Source organism: Zootoca vivipara, chromosome 3 (genome assembly GCF_965207765.1).
Source record: "Zootoca vivipara chromosome 3, rZooViv2.hap1.1, whole genome shotgun sequence".
Lineage (NCBI taxonomy): Eukaryota > Metazoa > Chordata > Lepidosauria > Squamata > Lacertidae > Zootoca > Zootoca vivipara.
In genome coordinates, this window is record NC_142586.1 from 115002179 (window position 1) to 115029164 (window position 26986).

At 46.4% G+C, this 26986-nt stretch overlaps 2 protein-coding genes and 1 long non-coding RNA gene across 7 annotated transcripts in view; 2 read left to right on the plus strand and 1 right to left on the minus strand.

Moving 5' to 3' along the window:
* LOC148686476 (PIN2/TERF1-interacting telomerase inhibitor 1-like) overlaps nt 1-3467 on the plus strand; it is a 51536-nt gene extending 48069 nt beyond the window's left edge. For 2 of the 4 annotated variants that reach the window (XM_088666927.1, XM_088666930.1), the window contains exon 7: nt 1126-3467. In XM_088666927.1, the coding sequence (XP_088523053.1) occupies nt 1126-1734 (609 nt within the window). In that variant the 3' untranslated portion in view covers nt 1735-3467. The remainder of the gene's footprint in view (nt 1-1125) is intronic. The other 2 variants (XM_088666928.1, XM_088666929.1) reach the window with 2 other exon arrangements.
* A 7149-nt stretch (nt 3468-10616) lies between these two features.
* LOC118082966 (transcription factor SOX-7) lies at nt 10617-25110 on the plus strand. Of its 2 annotated transcripts, XR_015949242.1 has the most exons (3): nt 10617-10961; nt 17793-23272; nt 23406-25110. XR_015949242.1 is itself a non-coding variant. In XM_035110869.3 (2 exons), exons 1-2 carry the CDS (start codon nt 10736-10738, stop codon nt 18689-18691), a joined length of 1125 nt encoding a protein of 374 aa, XP_034966760.1. In that variant the 5' UTR covers nt 10617-10735; the 3' UTR covers nt 18692-25110. The 2 variants fall into 2 exon arrangements, 1 of the variants encoding a protein (XP_034966760.1); XM_035110869.3 differs by having other exon boundaries at nt 17793-25110.
* LOC148686477 (uncharacterized) lies at nt 14723-16480 on the minus strand. The gene is made up of 4 exons (XR_015949252.1): nt 16396-16480; nt 15820-15939; nt 15265-15395; nt 14723-15121 (listed from the first exon to the last, which is right to left on the minus strand). It is a non-coding gene; the product is annotated as an uncharacterized LOC148686477 (long non-coding RNA).
* Nucleotides 25111-26986: the final 1876 nt, after the last annotated feature.

A 26986-nucleotide genomic window follows, 5' to 3' on the forward strand; every position in this document is an offset into this window, starting at 1 on the left:
GCTTACTAAAAGAATTGTAGAGTTAAAAGGGACACAAAGGGTCATCTACCGGTAGTCCAACCCCCTGCAATGCAGGAAACTCAGCTAAAGCATCCGTGACAGATGGCCACCCAACCTCTGCTTGAAAACCTCCAAGGAAGGAGAGTCCACCACCTTTTGTGGGTGTCTGTTCCACTGTCGAACAGCACTCGCTGTCAGAAAGTTCTTCCTGATGTTGGGTCGGAATATCCTTTCTTGTAAATCGAATCCATTGGTTCAGGTCCTACCCTCTTGAGCAGCAGAAAACAAGCTTTTTCCATGTGACAGCCCATGAGATCCATGAAGATGGCTATCATATCATATCTCAGCCTTATATAATAATAATAATAATAATAATAATAATAATAATAATAATAATAATAATAATATATTATTATTTTTAAAAATGTATTTATTGAAGATTTTTGAACACACACACCCATATACAGAAATACAAGACACAAAAATACAAAATACAGAAAAAAATACAAAATACAAAAACAAAAATACAAAGTACAAAGTACAAAAATAATAAAAAACAAAAATTCTAACTTAAATCTTGATCATCACCCTTTGGACTCCCCCGACCTCCCCCACCTTGGGTCCCTGTTACAATATTATTTAGACAGTATTCATTATACTTTTACTTATCTTAAATATTCTTCTCTCAATCCTTTATTCTTGTTTTCAACTCTTATTCCCAATATTAATACAATCACTTTTAATCTAATATTTCAAATCAAATATTTTTAATTCTTTATTCATTCTATAAAACTTTTCCCCTCTGCCTGTAATTTTTATTAACAACGAATCATCATTCTACTATTAACTCTTATAATAATAATAATTTATTATTTATACCCCGCCCATCTGGCTGGGGCTCCCCAGCCACTCTGGGAGGCTTCCAACAGAATATTAAAATACAATAATCTATTAAACTGGACCGAGGCCATTTAGGGCTTTAAAGGTCAGCACCAACACTTTGAATTGTGCTCGGAAACGTACTGGGAGCCTTCTCTTCTCCAGGCTAAACAATACCCAACTCCCTCAACTGTTGGAAGGCAGTTTGGCTCACTGACTTCATCTCTCTCCCCTTTCACTTCGCAGGCTGCTGCTGCTGCTGCTGGCACAGAATCTCCAAAGGAGGACCAGAAAGAGGAGGAGGACCCATTGGACGAAGTGGACTCCGGCAAGACCGTAACCAGTGCCCTTACCGTGCAGGAGTATTTTGCCAAGCGCATGGCCATGCTGAAGAAAGCCCAGCGTGAGGTTGACTTCAGGACAGCTGAGTCTCCTCCAGCGATGGCCGAGGAGTCGGAGTGTTCGGTAGCCCAGCCCAGGAAGAGGAAGAACCCCAAGCATGGTTGGTCTGAAAATGAGGATGGCCTTGAAGGACCGGAGGCAAAATGCCCCAGGGACCTTGGCTCAAGTGAAGAAGGAGAGAAGCTCAATACCCAGAAGAAGAAGAGGCGGAGGAGGAAGAAGAAGAAATCTAAGCACTCCAGTCCTGTCGGTGGGAGCCCTAGTTGCAACGGATCTCAAAATGGCGCCCAAGAGAAAGGAAGTTGTGGCTCAGGAACTTCCGATGCAGAAAGCAATGACTCAGAAGAGCCAAGAGGAAAGAGAAAGAAAAAGGGCAAAAAGCTAGACAGGGATGCAGTGGCAGATGTCAAAAAATTGAAGAAGAAGAGGAAGAAGGAGAAACTCTCCAGTTAACAGTTAATACACTCTGCAGACTGTTGACCTGGTTGAATGGTTGGTTTTTGGCTGCCCTAATGCATTAGCCAGGTGCCCAAATGTGCCCACATTCATACATAGAAGTAGGGAGGTGATCTCTCCCTCTCTCACACACGCACAAACATACAGCATGCATTGAAGGAACACGTCCGAGTTCTCATGAAGCCACATACTGCCCACCCCCTTCTGCTGCCCTGCACAGTCACCTTGAATTTTCGCCAGGTGGGGGTGTGACGACCTCTCAGGTTCGTTCAGCACAAAGGAGGCTCATCTGGACCCCCTTGTTTTCTGAAACAATCCTGGGTTCATATTCATAGTTCCTTCCAGCCCCCAACACACACACACACACACACACACACACACACACACACACACACACAAAATCACCAAAAGGAAGAGGACCTTCGATTCACCCTCCAAACAAGACAGTTAAAGTCAGAGGAGGGCTGTTTCTACTCAGTTCTGGTTTTATTCCGGGCTCACTTGATAACTTAAGAACCAAATCAGCAAGCCTTCAACCCAGTTGCTCCAGAATCCACTTCTTTTTCTTTTTTAATGGGGTGGGGATTTCGGTGAATTGAATGAATTAACAAGCAACTCCCGGGAAAGAGCATCAGTGGTACCCTCATTTCCACATGTTGCCCGATAAGCGATGGGATTGATACAGGTGGTTGACTTTGGCACACCTGTCCTGCCAGTGGGTGCTGCAGGGGGTCACCTACCTGGGCAAGGTGGTGGTCCCTATCTTCTCAGTGAACCAACACCCCAGACAGCACCCGGTGGCTGGATGTTTCCACCATTTGCATCTTCCCACAAGGCCCCTGGAGGAGGTACACTGCCTCCAGGGGGATTGTGGGGGATTGAGACGGAGGCTAGACCCAGCTCTTTGGAACCACAGTCTTTTTTAAAAGGGAGCCCCAAGGCAGCTATCGCCACTGGGCTCTGCCAGGGCATTGGTGCCCCAACTTTGTGGCCTCCAAATGTTTTGGACTATAACGTCCATCAGCGCAGCCATGTGACACGGCAGTGCCGGCAGGGTCTGGTGGGATTTGTAGTTCTGGAGGACACCGGGTTAGAGAAAGGTGATCTTGGCTCTTTGAGTCTCAACACCCGCCATCACTACAGAGCTCACTCCGATTGTGTGTTCTCTCGCGTTTCAACCCTCCTCCCAGCCTTTTCTCTTAATTATGAAATGCCTTGATTTATGGCGCTTGGGTTGGCTTTTCCAGCTTGCGTAAGGACTCGCCATGATATAGGACGCCGTGGACCCATTTGCTGCCACGTTGGCAGTAACCAATCGCCCTACCGGGCTTCAGGGAAATGGTGTGATGGCGGCCTCTGTAACAGAGCCCCAAAGAAATGGCCCTGCAGAGATTGGACAGGGTTGGGGTATCTCTTAATTTGTGGCTTGCCAAAAATCTGCATTCCTTAGGTTTTGTTGGCACACTTCAAAAGAGCGCCAGGCCTTGAGTGCTGGCAATGAATCACTGCTAGCGAAACTGCATCGCTGCCTATTAATGCGTGAATCCAAAGACGCCCTTCAGCCTTGGTTGCTAACTCCAGATTGGCTGTTTGGGTAGTTGTGGGTTTAGGGCTCCCTGGCGAGCCTTCCAAAGAATGATGAAGCTTTGGGACGGAGGCCTTCTCCAATGGAATTTGGTGTGTGTTGGGATTTTTTATTTAAAAAAAGAAATAAAATCTTCCCCCGTCTACACTTTGATCTCTGTTTTGGTGTCTGCGAAGCTTCACACGCAAAATGCAATTATTTTAACAAAGGGGAGTGCCAATCTTGGTGGAAAATCAGGTGCGAGACCAACACGGTAAACAGATCGAGCAAATAGGGTGTGTAAGAAGCCTGTGGCTGGTTTGGAAAGGATTGGAAGATCACTGTATTACTCATAATCCCTGCACACACATGAGTACAGTCTGCTCTTTCGCTTTGGCGCATGAGGTCATAGCATTGCAGAGTTGGAAGGGGCCACAAGGATCATCAAGTCGAACCCCCTGCAATGTAGGAATCTTTTGGCCAATGTAGAACCCAAGTTGTCTCATGCTCTAACCAACAGAGCTATTCCAGCTGTTAAAATGCTTTCCTCCCTCACATCCCACGCTCATCCCCGTTTCCTATCTGCTGCTTCCCTCTCGAGCAGCTGAAATACAATTTTGCTGTGGCCAAGGATCCCCAAGGTTTCCTAGGAATCAAAATAATTCCTGCCGTGGCTCCCATAACCTGGTGCACTCCAGAAGTTTTGAACTCCCGTCATCTTTTGCCACCACGCTCCCTCCTGCACCCTTTCTAGGCCAGTGCTTGCCACCTTCAATTTTAATCAGCTTGTACCAAAAGTAATTTTATTTTATTTTTAATCTGCATACCTTTTCAGCACATCAGAAAGGTGCATTGGCTAGATAGCTCCATTGGTTAGACTATGGTGCTGATAAGGCCAAGGTTGCATGTTCAATCCCCGTATGGGAAAGCTGCCTTCATATTCCTGCATTGCAGCTGGTTGGGCTAACTAACTGGTCCTTCCAACTCTACGATTCTGTGAATTCCAGTCAATTGATCCAATGCTCAGTCCATTTAAAGCTGGTGATCTGCGACTGAGCGTAAAAACCCTGTTGAATGCAACACAACTCACTTCTTTTAAGCACGTATTGTATGGCTTTATAAATGTTGGAAGCTCTGGTACTCGGTGGTTAAGGATTCACCATTAAGTCAAGTCTTCGCCAACCTGCTGCCTGCAAGGTACCTTGAACCACAACTCCCGCCAGCCCAGCCGCAATGGGAATTGTAGTCCAAAATATCTGGAGGGCATCAGGTTGGCATTAAGGAAGAAGCATGTGCAATGAGCCCTTTAAAGCAGAAAACACACCCTCTCAATGCCATGCCCCTCTCTGCTCCTGCTCTGATTCTTCCTCTTGTGCTTTGGCCTGAACTGCAACTCAGACGGTACAGCAAAAGACTTTTAATCTCAGGGTTGTGGGTTCAAGGCCCATGTTAGGCAAAAATATTCCTGCATTGCAGTGGGCTGGACTAGATGACCCTCAGGGTCCCTTCCAATTCTATGATGAGTCCTTGAACTGAGATAATGCCTCACGCCTGCCTGGGTGAAATATAGAGGCAAGTTGGTTGTGTGTTTGTTAGACCTGTATTTTTCCATGCAAGCAACAGCACAAGAGAGAAACAGAGTTGCTTCCATTGCTCTGCCTCCTTTTTGCCTCTGGCCCCATCAACCGCTCGGATGTGGCCCCCATGAGGCGCTGTGGCCCTCCAGCCGTAAAAGTTTGACCATCCCTGCTTTAGAGCAAAACAGGAGCCATCAGCAGGTCAACAGATTTCAACTGACACTGAAATAGCCATTCAATTTAGCGATTGCTAAAATAGCCTTTTGTGATTGTGCAAAGAAATGAGAGATAAGGTGAAGCCATATTCAGGTCCACCCCGAATTTCAGACGGAAAGTGTCGCCTTCATTCCATACTGCTTCAGACACAATAGAATCAAAGCCTTCAGCTTCGTAAGTTAAAATCATTATTCAATCAACAAAAGTTTTCTAGTTGATTAATTCACTAGGTAAATGGATTAGACATTGCAGCTTTGATAAATAGGAGCCCCAGGACATGAACAGTCACCTCCCCAATAAAGGGTGAGCCCCCTGATGACATAATGGGCTTAGTGGCCAAACCAAGCCTGGCCAATTAGTGAACCAATTTGTCTGCCTTGTCACTTAATCTGCCTGTATCCCTTACCCCTTCCTAGGGCTCAAGGTAGAAACTTGTTTTTTAAAAAAACAAAACAGTACAGTATGACAGAGTTGTGGAATGAAATAAAAACAGTAAACCATTATACAAAATTAAATCATGCTTCACCGAATATCATACTGTATTTTAAATACCCCACCCAAAATGAAGAATGAGAACTTTCTGACAGTAAGGGCTGTTTGACAATCTCCCTTGGGAGGTGGTGGGCTTTCCTTCCTTGAAGGTTTTTAAAGAAAGGTTGGATGGCCATCTGTCATGGATGCTTTAGCTGAGTTTCCTGCATTGTAGGGGGTTGGACTAGATGAACCTTGGGAGTCCCTTCAACTTCTACAGTTCTACGATTCTATGAACCTCTCTGCGAAATGTGGTTTTACATGCATTGGCAGGGGATATGAGGAGACTCTGCTCTGGTCAGACCTCACCTGGAGTATTGTGTCCAGTTCTGGGCACCACAGTTCAAGAAGGATACTGACAAGCTGGAGCGTGTCCAGAAGAGGGCAACCAAAATGGTCAAAGGCCTGGAAACGATGCCTTATGAGGAACGGCTTAGGGAGCTGGGTATGTTTAGCCTGGAGAAGAGAAGGTTAAGGGGTGATATGATAGCCATGTTCAAATATATGAAAGGATGTCATATGGAGGAGGGAGAAAGATTGTTTTCTGCTGCTCCAGAGAAGTGGACACAGAGCAATGGATTCAAACTTCAAGAAAGAAGATTCCACCTAAACATTAGGAAGAACTTCCTGACAGTAAGAGCTGTTCGACAGTGGAATTTGCTGCGAAGGAGTGTGGTGGAGTCTCCTTCTTTGGAGGTCTTTAAGCAGAGGCTTAACAGGCATATGTCAAGAATGCTTTGATGGTGTTTCCTGCTTGGCAGGGGGTTGGACTGGATGGCCCTTGTGGTCTCTTCCAACTCTATGATTCTATGACTCTGTGTCAGAGCTCATGCTTTCCATGCAAAAACAAACGGTCCCAGGTTCAATCCCTCTCCAGGGTAAAGTTGCAAAAAAACTGCTGCCAGAAAGCACACACTGCTAAATGCACCCATTGCCTGACCTGGCCACATTCACACCATGCATTTATGGTATACCTGAAGGAGCGTCTCCACCTCCATCACTCTGCCCAGACACTGAGGTCCAGCTCCGAGGGCCTTCTGGCGGTTCCCTCGCTGTGAGAAGTGAGGTTACAGGGAACCAGGCAGAGGGCCTTCTCGGTAGTGGCACCCGCCCTGTGGAACGCCCTCTCATCAGATGTCAAAGAGAAAAACAACTACCAGATTTTTAGAAGACATCTGAAGGCAGCTCTGTTTAGGGAGGATTTTAATCTTTAAGAAATTAGTGTATTCTAATATTTCTGTTGGAAGCCGCCCAGAGTGGCTGGGGAAACCCAGCCAGATGGGCAGGGTATAAATAATAAATTATTATTAAGGTACATTTAAAACCATCATGGCTTTCCCCAGAGAATCTTGGGAAGTGTAGTTTTTAAGGGTACTGAGAGTTGTTAGAAGGCCCCTAGTCCCTTCCCAGGGCTTCTGCCCTCAGACCCACCAGTCCCTTTTCACAGGGAACTCTGGGAGTTGTAGCTCTAGGAGGGGAATGGTGAGGGTCTCATAAACACTTCCAGCACCCTTAACAAACTACAGCTCCCAGGATTCTGGGGTGGGGGGTGGGGAATGCATTGACTGTTTGAAGTGGCATCACAGTGCTTGCAGTGTACGCTGTGAATGTTGCACCGATATAAGGCCATTTCTGGCAATTTCTTAACTTATGGTCCTACACAAAGGCGGCCTTACAGTTTACCGCAACATATTGTGTTACCTGTGAGCAGAAGTACATTTTCTCGAGCACATTTTAATCCACCCACCAATTTTTTCCAGTGCTGCATTGTAAACATGTGGAAATCACTTGTCCCCGCCCCCTCAAAAAAAAAAAAAACCCACACATGCACACTTGTTTTTTTTAAAAAAGCATTTCAACCCTCCTGTGCGGGAAACAGATCTCCAGTTGCTATCAACACAATCTAGCTGCAGAGGTGTGTAGGGATAAACTAGGGACATCACAACTCGTGAATGGTCATAATTCTTTCCATTAATTAAGCAGGGGAAGATTTTTGCAATAACCATTTTTATTAAAGGCTTCCCAACATCTTCTACAATAACTAATCTGGAAAGAAATAATGCAGAAGAATAGGGAAAGAAATCAGGAAAGAGAGAAGAAATAAAATAGCATAAAATAGTAACAACCACCATGATCGCAATGATCCTAATAATACACAGTTATATATGTATGTATATAGATCTGTACCATTCAATCTGTGCACAGAGAGTTTCCTCCTCCCCGCTCCTACCTGGGAGGGTTAGCAGGGGAAGATTTTCAAGCAATTGCACCTGCAGTCAGAAGACTGGCCTCAGCTGATGATACGATAAGTTGAAAGTTCCCTCCTGACTGAGGAATCCACAGGTGATGCCCACTTTGGTTTAATCACTCATCAGGTGGGGCTCCCCAAGAGAAAAATGGGGGCCCTGATTCTCTGCAGACGAAGACCTTGACATCCCGCAACACTCCTCCACCCAGTGTGGAGAGCCAGTGTGGTGTAGTGGTTAAGAGCGGTAGACTCGTAATCTGGGGGACCGGGTTTGTGTTTCCGCTGCTCCACATGCAGCTGCTGGGTGACCTTGGGCTAGTCACACTTCTCTGAAGTCTTTCAGCCCCGCTCAGCTCACAGAGTGTCTGTTGTGGGGGAGGAAGGGAAAGGAGATTGTTAGCCGCTTTGAGACTCCTTAGGGTAGTGATAAAGCGGGCTATCAAATCCAAACTCTTCTTCTTCTTCTTCTTCCACCCTGCTGCTGTCTTATGGGAAGGAGAGCGTTTTTGCACAAAACCACAAGAGTGAACATCAGGTTCCAAGGTCTGGAAATCAAACTGCAAGATTTGGCTTACAGCTCCATGACATGGCGACCTGAGCATGAATCCTGTTGAATTTGGGTTTAATCGAACCGATCAAGAAAAGATGGATTGAGTGATCGTGTGGGCAAGCTGGAATGAGCAGAGCTGAACGTTAAGGGCCAGACATCCTTGGATGTTGTCTTCTCCAACTAAATAGAAGCCCTTGTTACCTTTTGCCTCTCACATTTGTTTTTGTTGTTTTTCCCTCTCTCAAAATATGTAAGCTCTATGGGGCAGAGATCTCTTTTCCTACGGTTTCTCTGCAAAGTTCTATCTACTTAAAAGCATCAGGCTGATGCTCAAAGATCTGTCTAGTAGTACAACATCCTGAATCCCAACTGCCACCTTTTATTTAGGAAGCCCACAAGCAAGACACAGACTCACCCATAGCTGCCAAGTTTTCCCTTTTCTCGCGAGGAAGCCTATTCAGCATAAGGGAAAATCCCTTAAAATAAGGGATAACTTGGCAGCTATGGACTCACTGAACTGAGTATTTAGGTAAATTAGCTTGGATTCAGGGCAGATCGCAGCTGGAGTCTTTCAGATACGGTACTGCTAATCTCTCCACGGCCCTTGGCATCAGGACTTTTGCACCCTTACTTCCTTTTCATTTCCTGCTTTCAGAAAACCCATACTCTCTCACACACACACATATATACATAACCTTTGCTAAAATGGAACCATCCAGTTGATTTGGACTAAAATTCCCATCAGCACCAGCCTGCCTCCTGAGAAGAGTGTTTCATCAGCAGAAAATCTTGCCCATGTTTTAGCAACTGATGCAGACTAGCGGTTGTGGCTGATGATAGCTCGGGGGGGGGGGTGAATCCAACAACATTGAGCCTATAGAATCATAGAATCTTAGAGTTGGAAGGGATCCCAAGGGTCATCTAGACCAACTCCCCGCATTACAGGAATCTCAGCTAAAGCATCCATGACAGATGGCCATCCAACCTCTGCTTAAAAACCGCCAAGGAAGGAGACTCCACCACCTCTTGTGGGAGACCGTTCTACTGTCAAACAGTTCCTGCTGTCAGAAAGTTCTCGTTCTTCATTGTGGGTGGTGGTGTATTTAAATTCCATTTGATAATATTCTGGCTTCTTCTCAGATCATATAAACCTTTCGCCTTTTAAATTCCATTTGATATTTGGCGGAGTGTGCTTGTGATTTTGTTATTTCATATACTGTAACCGCTTGCTGTTTTAGTTTATTCTGCAATAACGTCAACGTTTTTTAAAGTTTTCTCTGTTCCTTACCTGGTGTGTGGGCAGGGGTGCTCGAAAATGTTTTCCAGGATTTCAGGCGAGATTTCTCACCCGGCCCTTCCTGGAGGTGAGGGAGACTGAACCTTAGACCAGTTTCCAATTAAAGACCATGTCCCAAAGTGAAGGCCAAGCACCTAGAGATTGGTCTGTCTCTGTCTTGGGATTCCTGCGTTGAACGGATTTAGACTAGATGCCCCTTGGCCAACTCTGTAATTCTATGATTCTATGCATGTTGTAAGAAGAGTGTCAAAATGGTTTGAAAATGTTTCCAGCCCTAACTATCCCATTTTGCTCCACGGGGTGGTGGAGACCCTTCTTTCATGTTCTGAATCTACACCAGACCAACAGGTGTGAGGATTCTCCGGGGCTGCTCAGAGGTGGTTGAAAGGGACTCTGCATATGCTCAGGGGCACTGTTCTCCTGTCCATGCAACTGGATGTGTTCCAGAGTTGAACCCAGTCAGTGAAAACACTGCACCTACTCAATGGCACTCTGCACTTGCTCATGGCTACTGTCCTCCTGGCTTCACATATGCCCTAATAAAATCCAGCCCAGCTGTGAAAAGAGGGGCGCTCTGCACTTGCTCTGGGGTACTGTCCTCCTGGCTCCACATATACCCTAATAAAGTCCAGTCCGGCTGTGAAAAGAGGGGCGTTCTGCACGTGCTCAGGGACACTGTCCCCCATGCGTCCCCCCACCCACTTAATGATTGGAAAAGAAGCTGCGCGAGCCCTGGAGGACCCCCGCGTCCCTTCCCCACGCCTCCCTCCCGACGGCGCCAGGCCCTCCTACCCCTCCCCGCGTTCTCTTCCTCCAGCGAGGCAGGCAGGGCGCGCCCGAGGCGGAGCCGGTCCCTCCCCAAGCGGCCCGGGAGGAAGCTCATAAATAGAGCGCGGCCGGGCGGAGGAGGGCGCCTGCCGGAGCGTAGTGCAGTAGATAGAGGGGGACGTCGCCCGCTTGCGCGCCCGCCTGCCCGGGACTCGCCGGTTCGAGACCCGCCAGCCGCCCTCCTGGCATGGCTTCGCTGCTGGGTTCATACGCCTGGTCCGAGACGCTGGAGCTGCCCGACGGGGGCGCAGTATCCGCCGGCGCCGTCGGAGGGAGCCGGCCCGAGAAGGGCCCCCCCGAAAGCCGCATCCGACGCCCCATGAACGCCTTCATGGTGTGGGCCAAAGACGAGAGGAAGCGCTTGGCTGTCCAGAACCCGGATCTGCACAACGCCGAGCTGAGCAAGATGTTGGGTAAGGCGGACGCGGGAATGAGCGAGCAAGGAGTGCGGGAAAGAGCGCATCTCGCTATTCGCGTTTTGTTTTTTGAAAGTTTTTTTTAGGTTTGATTACTTTTTTAAAGTTTTAACAGTCGGTTCTATGTTTTTATTATCTCACAGTTTGCTTTGCAGACCGTCTGATTTAGCCGGCGCTCTGTGCGTAAAAAGCCTTTCTGCGCGTAAAAATCGGTTCAGGGTGCGGGGTGACTGCCCAAAGGCGCTGAGATCGCGGCCTTTAACAAGGAGGAAAGGCCTGATCCGGCTGCAGTTCAGCAGTTCCCATCAAAAACATCGATAAAAGAACCCCGGGTTTAGCTGTCGCTTTGGAGTCGATGGGGACTTTGAAGTGATGGGGTTTGGTCGGCGCGCTCAGGAGTCGCTCCGAAGCGGGTCCCTTTACAGTAGAAGTTCTTAGGTGGGAAAAATCCATCCGGATTTCCCGTCTGCTGCGGTTTGCTCAACCTATCGGATCGGGGCCTTAGTATCTCGGAATCGGGAAAAGCCGGTGAAAAGGAGTCGAGTCGCTTTCTTTTTCACAAAGTTATCAGATTTCGACATCTTTTTTAAAAAAAAAAGTGAGGGGAAAGGTTTCTGAGAGCGCGAGGATGGTGGGTTGTTGTTTTTTTTTGCACGCGTCGCCCTATTTTATTTTATTTTATTGCTTAAAACTGCTTTAAAACCGTGCGAAAGTTTAAAAGATGCCTCCCTAATCCCCCTACCCCCGCCAAAATAAAATTAAAGCTAAATAAATAAATGACCGTGCCTTTTTATGATTAAAAGCTCACCTTTGCAAATAACCCGTTGGGCATAATGAGATCAGTTTTCCCGGAATAAAGCTGGGGGGAATGTCCTAAAGTTTAGGCTACTGCTAACTTGACGTGTCGCAAATGCACACAATAAATCCGGGGGGGGGGGAATGTTTCTTAGCTATGTTCTGTATTGTTCTGAAAAGTGTCAGCGACCTAATATAAACAACATGGTACATATTTTAGGGGAGGTGCTTGGAAAACTTTGAAAGCTCTCTGATAGGCGTCTTTCTGTTTTCTTCCCGAAGTAGTTATTAAAGGGCAGGAGGGAAGAATAGACATACTGTATACTTTTATCTAGGAAATTAAATTGCAGCTTTATTTATTTTTAAATCAATAAATAGGGCATGTAAATTTGGTTTTAATGTTGGATACAGCACACCAAGAAGAATACTGCTGGATATTTTTTTCAAAAGGAATGAAGAATATTTAAATCACGTATAATTAAATCAAAAACAACACAACAGCTGTGATGTACTTATTCATATCTGTATAGTCATTGTCTATTAAACTCACGAGTCCCTCAGTTAAGCAGAAAGGTCTCCAAGCCACTGGCAACATATTTAAAAACATAAAGAAAGAGTAAATATTATACTATAGACGCATTTACACAGAAACAGATGCAATGATATTTTTTTAAAAAAATACACAAAGCAACAATAACAAAAAAACAAAACACATTAAGAACAAGGATCAGCAAACAGTCAATCAAAAGTTTAAGGAGAAAAGGTATTATCTCCAGGTTTTGGTTTTGGTTTTTGGTTTTTGTTTTGCCAAGGGGGTGAGCACTACATGTTAATAAATATTTATTTATCATCTTCCTAGCCATGTTCTACATAAAAAGTGCCTAAAGCAATACATTTTGCTAAAACATTTTTTAAAAAAATTAAAGTTCAACAGCAACAAGGGGGAAAAAACCACTTATAAAATCAAGATAGCACGAACATATTGAACACTTAAATCAAAGCAAATCAGCACATCCCGTATCAAGCACAAATACCAAAGGTTTGTTACACCCGCAACTCCTTGATCTGAATTCATTCTCTTTCTGGGGAGACGCAGAGAGACACTTTCCCTTTCAAAACAATAATTTTATTTACAATAAAAATTGGGATTAATTTAAAATCCGATGTGGGAAAGTGGTAATGAATAGCCAGCTCACAGTTTCCATCGCTGAATACTTTTTAATGTTTCTGCACCTCTAGAAGTAACCATTTAAGCCAGTTATCCTAAGTTTATGTGTCCGTTAGAAGCAAATTCCACTGAAAGGTGCATTAAGCATTCAGTCAGGACCAGTTTTAAATAGGGCACAAGGAACTTTTAAATATTCGCATCAGTGTTTCAGGTTTGCACTGCCTCACCCTAACCAGGCTGACTTAGAAATAAATGCCTCTGCTTTCAATTGCATTTACTTTTCCAAGTAAGCATATGTAAGGTTACAGCCACGACTTGCTCCAAGGTTGTGCAGGGGGAATCTGCAGGAATATCTGTCCTTGAAAACTTTTTCTGCCGGTGATGCTTTCCATTTGATTTCTCAAAAGCTGCAGTGTTAGTTTAAAAGGCGATGCATCGAAATTAGCAAGATGCGGCTTACTTAAAGGTCCATGAATTTAAGTGGGTCTTCTTCGACTAAAACTTACTTCAATGCAACCCACTTTCCCAAGCATGATTACAGATGAGATTTATATAAGGTTCTGCCATATTAGAGGTTCCACTTGGAACCCCTTTCCTAATAATTCCTGCCATGGGTTTTCCTTTATCACAGCTGCTACGCACTGCCTTGACATTTCCCTCAAGCTTGGGCGTCATGACCCCAAGATCTCTTTCCTGCTTAATCGCTGCCAGTTCAGTGTCATGTTTTCATTTAGGGTTTGGTTTTATTTTCGTCCACTGTGGACCACTTTCCAGCTCAGGGTGCTGAATCTCCTGAAACTCCCATTTTGCTGCCTGTTCCCCCAGTTTGGAGAGATCTTTGGGGGGCTCTTTGCGGTCTGTTTGAGGTTTCGCACTCGTGAGTCACTTGATGTTGTCTGCAGACCTGATTCCCTCGCCGTTCGACTCCTCATTCAGCACTCCCTCACACTGTGTTACGAAGGATCAAGCCCCAGTAACAATTTCTGCATCCAAAGGAAATTTCCACCAATAGGAATACCTTGGAACACTGGGAATTCTATAGTTGCTTTTTTAACAAGATCCACCCCCCCCAGTCTATGCCAGGCACTCTTATGCTGGTGATAAATGATGCAAGCTGGATATCATCTACATTATACATTACTTAATTTGCAGGTTCTAGAGAAGACTAGCTGTGCGGGAGCAAAAAAGAGCAAAAGTGCTCAACAGTTAACAAGGCTTTCATTTCTCTATCACTTATCATTTCCATTGGTAGACCGCTTGCTATCTGAGATCTCTGAGTGGTTTGCAATAGATAAAATCATAGAATCATAGAGTTGGAAGAGACCACAAGGGCCATCCAGTCCAACCCCCTGCCAAGCAGGAAACACCATCAAAGCATTGACATATGGCTGTCAAGCCTCTGCTTAAAGACCTCCAAAGAAGGAGACTCCACCACACTCCTTGGTAGCAAATTCCACTGCCGAACAGCTCTTAATGTCAGGAAGTTCTTCCTAATGTTTAGGTGGAATCTTCTTTCTTGTACCGGTAGTTTGAATCCATTGCTCCATGTCCGCTTCTCTGGAGCAGCAGAAAACAACCTTTCTCCATCCTCTATATGACATCCTTTTATATATTTGAACATGGCTATCATATCACCCCTTAACCTTCTCTTCTCCAGGCTAAACCTACCCAGCTCCCTAAGCCGTTCCTCATAAGGCATCGTATCCAGGCCTTTGACCATTTTCATAAATAAATAAATAGATAAATTTTCATAGATAAATAAGTACAAACACAGTAAGCGCCATGAAATCCATATTATTATTATTTATTAAGTGTAAATAATAATAATAATAATAATAATAATAATAATAATAATAATAAATTTATTTATACCTTGCCCATCTGGCTGGGTTTCTCCAACCACTCTCGACGGCTTCCAACCAAATATTAAAAACAGTACAGCATCAAACATTAAAAACTTCCCTAAACAGGGGCGCCTTCAGTTGTCTTCTAAAAGTAAAATAGTTGCTTCTTGCCCTGACATCTGCTGGGAGGGCGTTCCACAGGGCGGGTGCCACTACCGAGAAGGCCCTCTGCCTGGTTCCCTGTAACCTCACTTCTCGCAATGAGGGAACTGCCAGAAGGCCCTCGGTGCTGGATCTCAGTGTCCGGGCTGTATGGTGGGGGTGGAGACGCTCCTTCAGGTATACAGGATCTACCAAACAAAATATATAAACAATGCCCTTGCGCAGAAAGACGGAATTAATACAAACACAAAATCAATACAAAAATCAGAGGGCCTTACAAGGCAGTGTAATGCAAAATTTCAAACAACGTAACAAGCAATATTCACACAACCTCTCAACCTCGCTCACTCTTCTTCTTCTTCTTCTTCTTTGGCGATCACTCGTAGCCGAGTAAGGTTGTCTTCAAAGGCGAGTGTGGAGGGTTGGGACTTTTGGAACACATTTCTTGAGCTGGTGGGGGATCTGTGGAGGGCGACAGAATGGCAGAAACTGGTGTGGGGTGTGAGGAATAGGACTCCCACGCTTTGTTTTTTTCCTCTCCCCTGTAACTTGATGCAGAGCAGGCAGAAGTTCAACAGGTGCACCTCTCTTCCTGCTTCCCCAAGCCCAGCAAATTCTTAGCATGTTTATCATTAATATAACTATTTATTGATCCCTTCACACAACAAACTCACCAGGGGCACACAACGCTAATGGAAAAGAAAAGAAATTAAAGCCACTTGACAGTGCTAAGTGGTTTTACCAATAATAAAACTGCACCTCTTGACATTCTGCCCGTGAATCTGCACCTTAAAATCAGGAAAGGGCGGGGGGAGGTGGCACAGGGTGGGGAAGGTGGATGGAAAGAAACGATTAAAGCTGCTCACAGACTCTGGGTTGTGCCTACCATTAGTCCTGCTCAGAGTAGACCCATTGGAATAAAGGGAGCTGAGGTTGCCATGATCTGCATTGGACGGCAGCTTGCTCTGCTATGATCCGGTGCTGCAGTCTGGGGGAGAAGAAGGATCTGGGGGGAAGTCAAGGCAGGATAGAAATGCAACAGATTCGCCAAGCTCATGCTAAACATCCTTGCTTTAAAACGAAGTGTGGTGCTGATAATGCCAAGGTCGTAGGTTTGATTCCCGTATGGGACAACTGTGTATTCCTGCACTGCAGGGGGGCCAGACTAGATGATCCTCAGGGTCCCTTCCAACTCTACAATTCTATGATCCTAACCAAACCAAGCAAAATTTGATGTTCCTCCCTCCTCCCAGCCCCTGGGAGCATCGCTCGGCATTTAAAACATCAGATTCGGATTGGTTTTGCATGTTTCGGTGGGTTGATTATCTGTCCTTAACCAAGTTGATGTGCATAGTAGGAACACAGGCAGCTCCTTTACGCAGAATCAGGCCAATGGGTCCATCTAGCTCAGTATTGTTGACACTGGCTGGCAACAGCTCTCCAGGGTCTCTCCCAGCCTTACCTGAACATACAAACTGGGGAGTGAACTGGGATCTGCCACTGAGCTGCATCTAAATTCACCTTATGCTCTTTCTGAGATGCTGCAGATTAGAGTGGCCGAAGGTGCGTAAGTTCACCAACAAAAGCTTTTGCTCCTTGCGAGGTGGAGATACCGCCCCTTGACATTTCCTTTTTCCTTCCTTGACGCAGCAAAACTCCAGGAACAAAAGTGCTCTCAACTCACAAACCAGTTGATTACATTTGCACTCGCTAATTAAATTAGCCCTGATCCGGCTATAAACACGCCGGCATTCTTATTGCCGAATTATTTCAGATTTATCTCTCCGCCTTCATCGACTTTGCCCCCTTCCGAAATTCTGGATATACTTGGGTGTCGAGAATGAGATGTTGGGCGATGGCAAAAGCGTGCTCACTCAAGAACATTTAGATGTGAAGCGGGTTTTAGAGGGTTGTCGGTTTGCTCTGAGGCTGCTGGCACACTTGGCAACCATGGCAAGTGGAAGTGGAGTACCCTCGGTGAAGTCCATTGAGTTCAATAGGTCTACTCTGAGTACAGCTAGCGCTGGACATCACCCTATAAAGCCTCAAAGTCGCATTTGCCAGGGGTGTGCAAAGAATCGCCTCTCCCCATATGAACTGACCCAGACCCTGTGATCATTCCCTGAGGGCCTTCTTTGTGTGCCCTCTCCATGAAAGGTCCGGGGGGGGGGCAGCAACACATGAGCAGCACTCAAAGGCTTTGATCAGGTGCCACGCAATACCCGTTCCATATTTGTAAGAACTTGATTGTTCAGTGTGGCAGCACCGGCACTTTGGAACTCCTTGCCACTTGAGATCAAGCAGGTGCCTTTGCTTTTCTCTTTTCGGCACCTGCTAAAAACCATTCTTGTTTAGACAAGCCGGTCCGGATGCTTAGAAAGTTGAGGTGATTTCCAGCTGTTTTGATTTTTGTGTGTTTTTTAAAGTATGGCTGTGAATTTTTCTCGCTTTTATTATTTCATCTTTTCATAAACTGCTTTGAGGTTTTTTTTAAACAACCGAGCGGTGTATAAAATGTATGAAATAAATGAATAGGTTGCACCAAACGAGCTGAATCGTTATTATTATTAATTAATTTGCGCAGAACAGACAATGTTAAATGCGTAGCGTTGGTGGTGTAACATAAGCCGAAACTTTAAAATGATCGCAGTCCTCTGTCCCGAGCAGCCTACATTCTCAACGCCAACATTCTGACTATAACAGGCACATAGAGAAGAGGACTGGAAAGGGAGTTGATGTTAACAGGGGGTGACTGTGAGCCGGTGGGCCGAGTCCAGCTCATTGCAATGCATGCTTTGCTTAATTTTCTCTTTGTGCCAGCCTTAAAGGGGTTTCCCCTCCTCCTTGCTCTCTTCGCAGGCAAATCCTGGAAGGCTCTAACCCTCTCCCAGAAGCGGCCGTACGTGGAAGAGGCCGAGAGGCTGCGGGTGCAGCACATGCAAGACTACCCCAACTACAAATACCGGCCACGGAGGAAGAAGCAGATCAAGCGGATCTGCAAGCGAGTGGATCCGGGTTTCCTGCTGGGGCACCTCTCCAGGGACCAGGACTCTGCTGCGCCAGAGAAGCGAAGGTGTGGCAGGGCGGCTGGAGAAAAAGACGGGCATGCCGACTACTCTCCCGGTCCGGTGTTTCCCAGCCTCGGCAGATACCGGGAGGTTCAGAACAGCGGCGCTGGTACCCCCATGGACACTTACCCCTACGGCCTGCCCACCCCTCCAGAGATGTCCCCCTTGGATGTGATAGACCCTGAGCAGAGCTTCTTCTCCTCCCCCTGCTCCGAAGACCCTTGCCACTCCAATCTGCCCGGGGCCCCCTACTCTCTGGAGTACGCCAGCGGCTCCCTGCAGTGCGGCCGCCCTCTGGGCCACATGCCCATCTCTCAAGCCACCCACCCCGCTTCTTCCGCTTGCTCGGCTCCCCCCTCGTGCAACTACTACCCTCCTCCATCTTTCCACCCGGCCATGCAGCCCCACGGCCTCCACCCCCACCTGGGCCAGCTGTCGCCTCCCCCCGAGCACCAGAACTTCGAGAGCCTGGAGCAACTGAGCCAAGCGGAGCTGTTGGAGGAGATGGACCGCAATGAGTTTGACCAGTACCTGAATGCCCCTGGACATGCGGAGCCCGGTGGGCTGGTCGTCAACGGGCACATCCAGGTGTCTCAGGCACCGGGCGGCTCCCATTCCTCCGAGACCAGCCTCATTTCCGTCCTTGCCGATGCCACAGCCACTTATTACAACAGCTACAGCGTTTCTTAGGCGTGTGGGGAGAAATTGGCTCCGCAGGCTGACCGAGGACAGGCTTTGCCGGACGATAAAAACCTGTGGGTCACCTTTGGCCTCTCTCTGCCCTTTCTCCTCAGGGTTTCTCTCTCCCCCCCCCTTCCCCGCAGCCGTCTGATCTGAAATCACCTTGGACGTTGCCTGCTCGGCTTCAAGACTCTGTCGAGTGCACCTAAATATTATGAGCATCTTAACTTCAGAAAGGCCTTTTGAAAGTTGGAAAGTTTCAGTTGGAAAGGCCCTTTCGGTTCCACTTCAAAGGGTCGTGGGAACCTTTTGATTGACCGCCCGAGCGTCTTAATCTGGAAACATTCCTGTCCCTCTCATTGGATCGAAGTGTCTGCATTTCCCCCTATTGGGACGATATTAAATATGTCATTCTAAAGCAGGCATCCCCAAACTGCGGCCCTCCAGATGTTTTGGCCTACAACTCCCAGGACCCCAAGTTACAGGACCAGTGGTTGGGGAAGATGCGAATTGTAGTCCAAAACATCTGGAGGGCCTAAGTTTGGGTGTGCCTGCTCTAAATCGACACAGGGAATACTCGTCAATTAAAATGTTTTTCACCTTGCCCCCAGTCAAATGTAAGTAATCCCCAACTGGTTGCTGGTTACTCTGCTCCTCCACTCCGGTGTAGCATTTTAATTCTTCCTTCCTCTCTCTCTCCTTCAGTTTAGGGGAAACTGAACACCGCCCCTTGAATACCATTGGAACGGCGGTGGGGGGGGGGGTTGAGTGTGTTCTGTGTTGGAGTTTGAATGCAGTAAAAATATATATAGGTAAAACACTACACGGGGACATATGAGCAGTGTTTCACCAATATAGCAGCAGAAAGCATTTAAAAATTAAGTGATAAGATAGACAAGGCAAAGATGTGTTATGAACGTAAAACATAGAACGTCAGGTGTCCCTCTGAGTCATCAAAACCATTCCTTGATGATCCCTTGACATTAAAAACCATGCGTGTAGATCAGGCATCCCCAAACTTCGGCCCTCCAGATGTTTTGGACTACAATTCCCATCATCCCTGACCACTGGTCCTGCTAGCTAGGGATCATGGGAGTTGTAGGCCAAAACATCTGGAGGGCCGCAGTTTGGGGGTGCCTGGTGTAGATCCTCTCCAGGTCTTCGTCATAGAGTCTATGCTCAGCTTTCTGTCCTTTCCTTCCTTTTTGTGGGGCTGCCGTGGGATAGTTTCTCAGGTTGAAGCCAGAAATAGCCCGTCAGAAGGGTTGAAAGGGATGGGGCATCCCCGGTACACCAGGACATTTCCTTCCCCCCCCCACCTACCGCCAACTACAAAACTTCTTTTAAAAATGATGTTAGTAGGACGAATATTCACCCTTTGGAACCGATACCTCTCTCGTCCACTCCATAAAATCTGACCATCAGTCTTGCAATAACTCCTTTGTAGAAATGGACTTATTTGAAAGGCTGATTTAGCACCTATATTTTCAAACTTGGGAGCATAGTTCATGTAGAAAGCAGTGAGGGTTTTGTTGTTGTTGTTTTAGGTGGGAAAAACCCTGGGAGAACGTGCATGCTTGAGTGATAAGTCATAAGGATTGCTGATCCCCAGAGAGGCCTTACAGTACCAGGAAGAGAAGGGATACCTGAGGACACCTCAATGATTTCTTAAAAAAATAAAATGCAATATTGCCACCAAGTCTCAACATGTGCCCTGCATCTTGGGAAACACAGAAATCCCTTAAGTGTGCCTTGTGAAAGGCAACCTTTGCATCATGGTTGTTTTTTTTCCAGAGCAAGGGTGAAGTTGGTTGACTTCCAGGGGTGTCAGCCTTCTATGCACACATCTGCAAAATGACTAAGCTGCACAGGGAGAATTTCACTTAGAATCATAGAATCATAGAGTTGGAAGAGACCACGAGGGCCATCCAGTCCAACCCCCTGCCAAGCAGGAAACGCCATCAAAGCATTCTTGACAGATGCCTGTCAAGCCTCTGCTTAAAGACCTCCAAAGAAGGAGACTCCACCACACTCCTTGGTAGCAAATTCCACTGCCGAACAGCTCTTGCTGTCAGGAAGTTCTTCCTAATGTTTAGGTGGAATCTTCATTCTTGTAGTTTGAATCCATTGCTCCGTGTCCGCTTCTCTGGAGCAGCAGAAAACAACCTTTCTCCCTCCTCCATATGACATCCTTTCATATATTTGAACATGGCTATCATATCACCCCTTAACCTTCTCTTCTCCAGGCTAAACATACCCAGCTCCCTAAGCTGTTCCTCAGAAGGCATCGTTTCCAGGCCTTTGACCATTTTGGTTGCCCTCTTCTGGACACGTTCCAGCTTGTCAGTATCCTTCTTGAACTGTGGTGCCCAGAACTGGACACAGTTCTCCAGGTGAGGTCTGACCAGAGCAGAATACAGTGGTACTATTACTTCCCTTGATCTAGATGCTATACTCCTGTTGATGCAGCCCAGAATTGCATTGGCTTTTTTAGCTGCTGCATCACACTGCTGACTCATGTCAAGTCTGTGGTCTACCAAGACTCCTAGATCCTTTTTCTTCTGACGCTTCGTGCAGGATCCTTCCCTGGCGAAAGGGTCCAACTCAGGTCTTCTCCATAACGAGAAAGCAAAGAGAGGGAGAGAGCAAAGCTTCCTGTTCTCACGGTGGACAACATGAAACCTACAAGCAGATTTTGAGCATAATACCACTCTCCTCACCTAGTAGCCGTGGTTATTCTTTGACTCCAGTGCCAGGCATTCAGGGATACACTGCCTCTTAACCTGGAGGTTCTCTTTAGATAATCAAGCCTTTGAGACGTCTGTGAATCTGCCCTATGCCCCTTCTCAGGTTCTTCGAGTCACTGGCAATGGTGGCGACTCAAGCAGTGAATGCTCAATGTTTTCTGTGCCTCGTGCAGAGAAGCATTTAATTTTGCTTGGCGACCCCCAGATCTCATCTGGGAGGAGGAGGAGGAGGAAGCAAATTTCTCCCTCTACCCCAGATTTCTTCTCGCCATGCATACTTTTTATAAACCCCTGTTTACATTTCATCAACAGAAAGTACCGAATTAGGGTATTTTCAAGGGGGACTAGTGCTTCAGAGCAGACTGTTTGCTAGTCAAGGTGAAGTTTGGATGTTCTCTGAGAGCCCTGAGAGAAGTGACCTGGCGGCCATCCAACTCTCTCCCCCCCCCCGCCCCCCAAGACAGGTAGCTGCCCTACGATGGCAACAGAGAAAGTGGACACCCCCAGAGAGAAAACCCTCTCTCTCGTAACGCCAGAACTCGTGGACAGCCAATGCAGCTGAATGTTGGAAAGGTTCAGGCCAGATAAAAGGAAGCATTTCTTCAAGGAATGCCATAGATAACCTGTGGAACTCCCTGCCACAAGAGGCAGCCGTGGCCACCAACTTGGATGGCTTTAGAAGAGGATTAGACAAATTCTTGGAGGAGGAGAGGGCTACTAGCCATGGCTACTAGCCAGGATGTCTATGCTCTGCTTCCACAGCTGGAGGCAGCAATGCTTCTGAATCCCAGTTGCTGGAAACTACAGGAGGAGGAAGGGCTCTTGGTGCTCAGGTCCTGCTTGCAGGTTTCCAACATGCATCTGACTGGCCCCTGCGGAGTAGACGGGCCACTGTTCTGACTCAGCCAGCTCTTCTAATGTTCTTAACTGGCCTTCCCTAGAAGCTCCATCTTCCAAGCCAGCTCATTCCATCACTTGAGAGCCAGTGTGGTGTAGTGGTTAAGAGCGGTAGACTCGTAATCTGGGGAGCTGTGTTCGCGTCTCCACTCCTCCACATGCAGCTGCTGGGTGACCTTGGGCTAGTCTCACTTCTCTGAAGTCTCTCAGCCTCACTCACCTCGCAGAGTGTTTGTTGTGGGGGAGGAAGGGAAAGGAGAATGTTAGCCGCTTTGAGACTCCTTCGGGGAGTGATAAAGCGGGATATCAAATCCAAACTCTAAATGCAGGCTTCCTCAAACTCGGCCCTCCAGATGATTTGAGACTACAGTTCCCATCATCCCTGGCCACTGGTCCTGCTAGCTAGGGATCATGGGAATTGTAGGCCAAAAACACCTGGAGGGCCGAGGTTGAGGAAGCCTGACTTAATGACTCTCTTGGCAGCGACGTTTTTGCCCAAACCTTTTATTCCAAATGTAACTTTGAGGGGGGGGGCTTTTCCCCCCACCCACCACAGCTCCTGTGCTTTGTGCCTCTGGAACATCCTTTTTCAGTATGGAGAGGAGCTGTTGTCTCATCTCCTCCTGTATCATTTTTTTTTGTCCTGGTCAGCAATCATTAAATTAGATGGTAGGGTGACAAGCGAACCACTCCCTGATCTGCCACTCTGGGCCATTTCCACACCTGGTGAAACGGCTCTTTGTAGGCCCAGCGTGGCAGGTCAGGTCTGGGTGTGGCTTGTCATTTCCAGGCACTCCTCCAGCTTCACGTTGCTTTGCACAACATGCCGAGATGCCGCGCTCTCGGTGTGGCAAGAAAACGAGAGAGGTTTCCATGTCCCGGCCATCTGCAGCAGACATTGTGTTGCAAGTCGAACCACCCCATGCTTCTCTGAATCTAAACCGTGGTTTCCCAAACTTGGGCCTCCAGCTGTTGTTGGGCTACAACTCCCATCATCCCTAGCTAGCAGGACCCAGTGGTCAGGGATGATGGGAATTGTAGTCCAAAAACAAAAGGAGGCCCAAGTTTGGGAAACCTAGCAGGGCTCTTTCTTAAGGCTACAAACCGGTGCTTCTAGGAAAGGGGGATAAATTTGAGTTTGTTTTCATTTTAATGAGAAACTACCCCATTTGCTCTTGAACCAATATGTAAACTGAGCCGTGTTCGTCCTTCGAAATGTGCAAGAGTTTGAATTTTGCAGTGCCCACCCCTCAACCAAACAGTCTGTGCACTGTTGCATATGTTAGAGAAAGTGCACACAAAACGCGTATCTCAGCAAAAAACAACAACAACATACAGAAACACATTTTATCAGGGGAAACAGCTTGCCAAAATGTGTACGTCGGTCAAAAACTGGATGCAAAATTGTGTTCCTTCAGAGGAATTGGCACTGAAGTGGGGATGAAATTTCATGGGGAATAATAATTTCAAAGATGCAAATTGCTGCCAATAGAAAAATGAGAAAGTGGAAAGATCCCTCCAGGCCTGCCTTGCACGTTTCATTTTGCGGTGCACATGTGCGTTGCGCACTGAAAATGTGTGTCTTTTAAATTGGAACTTAAGGGGGGAAATGCGTGAAACAGGAATTCTGTTTCCTTGGGCAGAGACTGCAGGCAGATTCTCATCCTGTGTCTCTAACAAGGACATCTCCCATGTAAGCAGCTATAGGCTGGCAGCCTCTGTGATCCAGCCTCTCCAAAGATTTTGCCATTTTGCAAGACGAGACGTTTTTGCCCTTGTTTCTTCCCGCGATCCGGAGACTGCTCCCACACTGTTGCAACCCCACTGACGTGAGTGGGAATACGATGGGGCCGTAAATCGTTTGCTCTATCTTTAAAACTCACCGCCCAAGTAAATGTGTGTCGCGGGTGCGGTTTCACGAGCCGCTTGCTCCAGCAGACTAAAAATCAGGGCGCCTTGCAGAAATAGTTATGCAGGCTGACGCTGCCAGTTGAAAAGTTCAGACGTTTCAGATGTTTTGTGATTCATTTCAGAGGCTGGCTATCGGAGAGCATATTCTCAGAGATGTGATTCATTCGTGTGCTCCAGGGCTGAGTCTTGGCTTTAACTAGATCCCCTGACTGTGCGAAATTAATTAATTTAACAGCCTATTCTGCACACACACACACACACACACACACACACACACACACACACACACAATTAATCTTCTGCGTTTCACATCCCAACGTCTTCATCGTCACTGGCACAAAGTCCCTGCAAAGCTTTGTTGGAAAGGATTTCACAACCTCACAACGCTCTGGTGTTTTTGTCAAACTATCACTGAAGGAAGCCGCTTTTAATGTGTTAACCGTCCCCTTTTCCAGCATCAGTATATCTCTGCCTGAAATGACATTGTACATACCGGTATCTGTGTCACAGCATCTCCCCCTTGTCTAGCGCATTCCTGGGACGTTCTTGTATCGATGTAAATTGACTAGTTCCTGCTCCCTCCTTTGTTAATCAGTTATTTAATAGAGTTATTCTTATTGTAATGATTAGTTGGCAGGTTTTATATCATTCTTGTTTTTGTTTTTTCTAATAATGTCCCTGAAGTATGTGATTTAATATACAAATAATACTTCTATATATATATAATAAATATATATATAAATAAATGAATTAAACACCAATGTTTAAGCTAAAACATTCCTTTTAATTTTGCTTCCCTCTGTGATCTTAAGTGTGGACATTTTCTGTTGGCATAAAGTATTTAAGTTAAATAAATGCATTTTTATATGAAAATTGTCAGTCTTTTCGGAGGGCAGAAGGTTTGGGGAAGGTGGATTCTCGTTCCTTTTTTTTCTGTTGCCACAAAGATAAAAGGCCACACGCTACATTTAAAACATTATTATTGAAATTCTTCTAAAAAAATACTAATAGAAAACAAAATTAAAAAGAAGGGAAAAATACATTTAAAGCACTGTAATGCCACTTTAAATAGTTGTGGCGCCCCTCAAATAATTCTGGGTGCTGTAGTGTAATAAAGATAAAGACAATTGTCAGGATCCCCCTCCCAGAGTTCCCTGAGGACAAGGATTGTGATTGACAAACGACTCAGGGAACTGTAGCTCAGGCAGGGGGTGGGGCTGAACAAGGGTTTCCTAGCAACTCTCAGCACCTTTCACAAACTATAGCTCCCACAATTGACTGTTCAAAGCAGCGGTTCTCAAAGGGTGTGGCAGGAGAGGATGGCAAGTGTGACTTGAAGGTTCAAGGGCAATCAAAGAAACATTTAAACATAGAATCGTAGAGTTGGAAGGGACCACAAGGGTCATCTAGTCCAACCCCCTGAAATGCAGGAATCTTTTGCCCAACGTGGGACTCAAACCCACAACGCTAGAATTAAGAGTCTCGTGCTTCAGTGTAGTGTAGTATGTTATCAAAATACTTTTTTGTTGTCTTTAGTTGTGTTCTATGTTCGTTGTTCTTTAGTCGTTTAGTCGTGTCCGACTCTTCGTGACCCCATGGACCAGAGTAACATAGCTGCCAAGTTATCCCTTTTTTTAAGGGATTTTCCCTTATGCTGAATAGGCTTCCTCGCGAGAAAAGGGAAAACTTGGCAGCTATGCAGAGTAACTCAGGGCTGATTTCCTTCAGAATGGATATAGGTTTGATCTTCTTGCAGTCCATGGGACCCTCAAGAGTCTCCTCCAGCACCAAAATTCAAAAGCATCCATTCTTTGGCGATCAGCCTTCTTTATGGTCCAGCTCTCACTTCTCAGATGCATAGGTAAAGGGACCCCTGACCATTAGGTCCAGTCGTGACCGACTCTGGGGTTGCGCGCTCATCTCGCATTATTGGCCGAGGGAGCCGGCGTATAGCTTCCACGTCATGTGGCCAGCATGACAAAGCCGCTTCTGGCAAACCAGAGCAGCACATGGAAACGCCGTTTACCTTCCTGCTGTAGCGGTTCCTATTTATCTACTTGCATTTTGACGTGCTTTCGAACTGCTAGGTTGGCAGGAGCTGGGACCAAGCAACGGGAGCTCACCCCGTCACAGGGATTCGAACCGCCGACCTTCTGATCAGCAAGCCCTAGGCTCAGTGGTTTAATAAATAAACACTCACATTTTTATTGATAGGGAACATTTAAAATAATGAAGAAATGATTCAGTAGATTGTAAGAAACAGCAGTATGTAATAAGGGGGTAACAAACCAGAAATGGAAGCCGAGTGAAGGGGTGAAGATGTAATATGTATGTTATTGATATGAGATGTTTGTAATGACAGAAAAGAAAGTTAATAAAAATTTATTAAAAAACAACAAGCAACAAACTACAAACTACACTTTGTAGCATGCTTTGGATTAAACCATGCGCTTCAAATGTGCTTTAAATGTATGCTGTGTGCATGACACACACATAACACCAGTCTTGAAAGACCTACATTGGCTTCCAGTACATTTCCGAGCACAATTCAAAGTGTTGGTGCTGACCTTTCAAGCCCTAAACTGCCTCAGTCCAGTATACCTGAAGGAGCGTCTCCACCCCCATCGTTCTGCCCGGACACTGAGGTCCAGCACTGAGGGCCTTCTTGCGGTTCCCTCGCTACGAGAAGCCAAGTTACAGGGAGCCAGGCAGAGGGCCTTCTCGGTAGTGGCACCCACCCTGTGGAATG

Excerpts from the sequence above, each read along its gene's own strand:
- LOC118082966 (XM_035110869.3), top strand. The coding sequence starts at position 10,736 with ATGGCTTCGCTGCTGGGTTCATACGCCTGGTCCGAGACGCTGGAGCTG. Across the intron at positions 10,962-17,792 it reads CGAGCTGAGCAAGATGTTGG|GCAAATCCTGGAAGGCTCTA; the intron begins GTAAGGCGGACG and ends CTCTCTTCGCAG.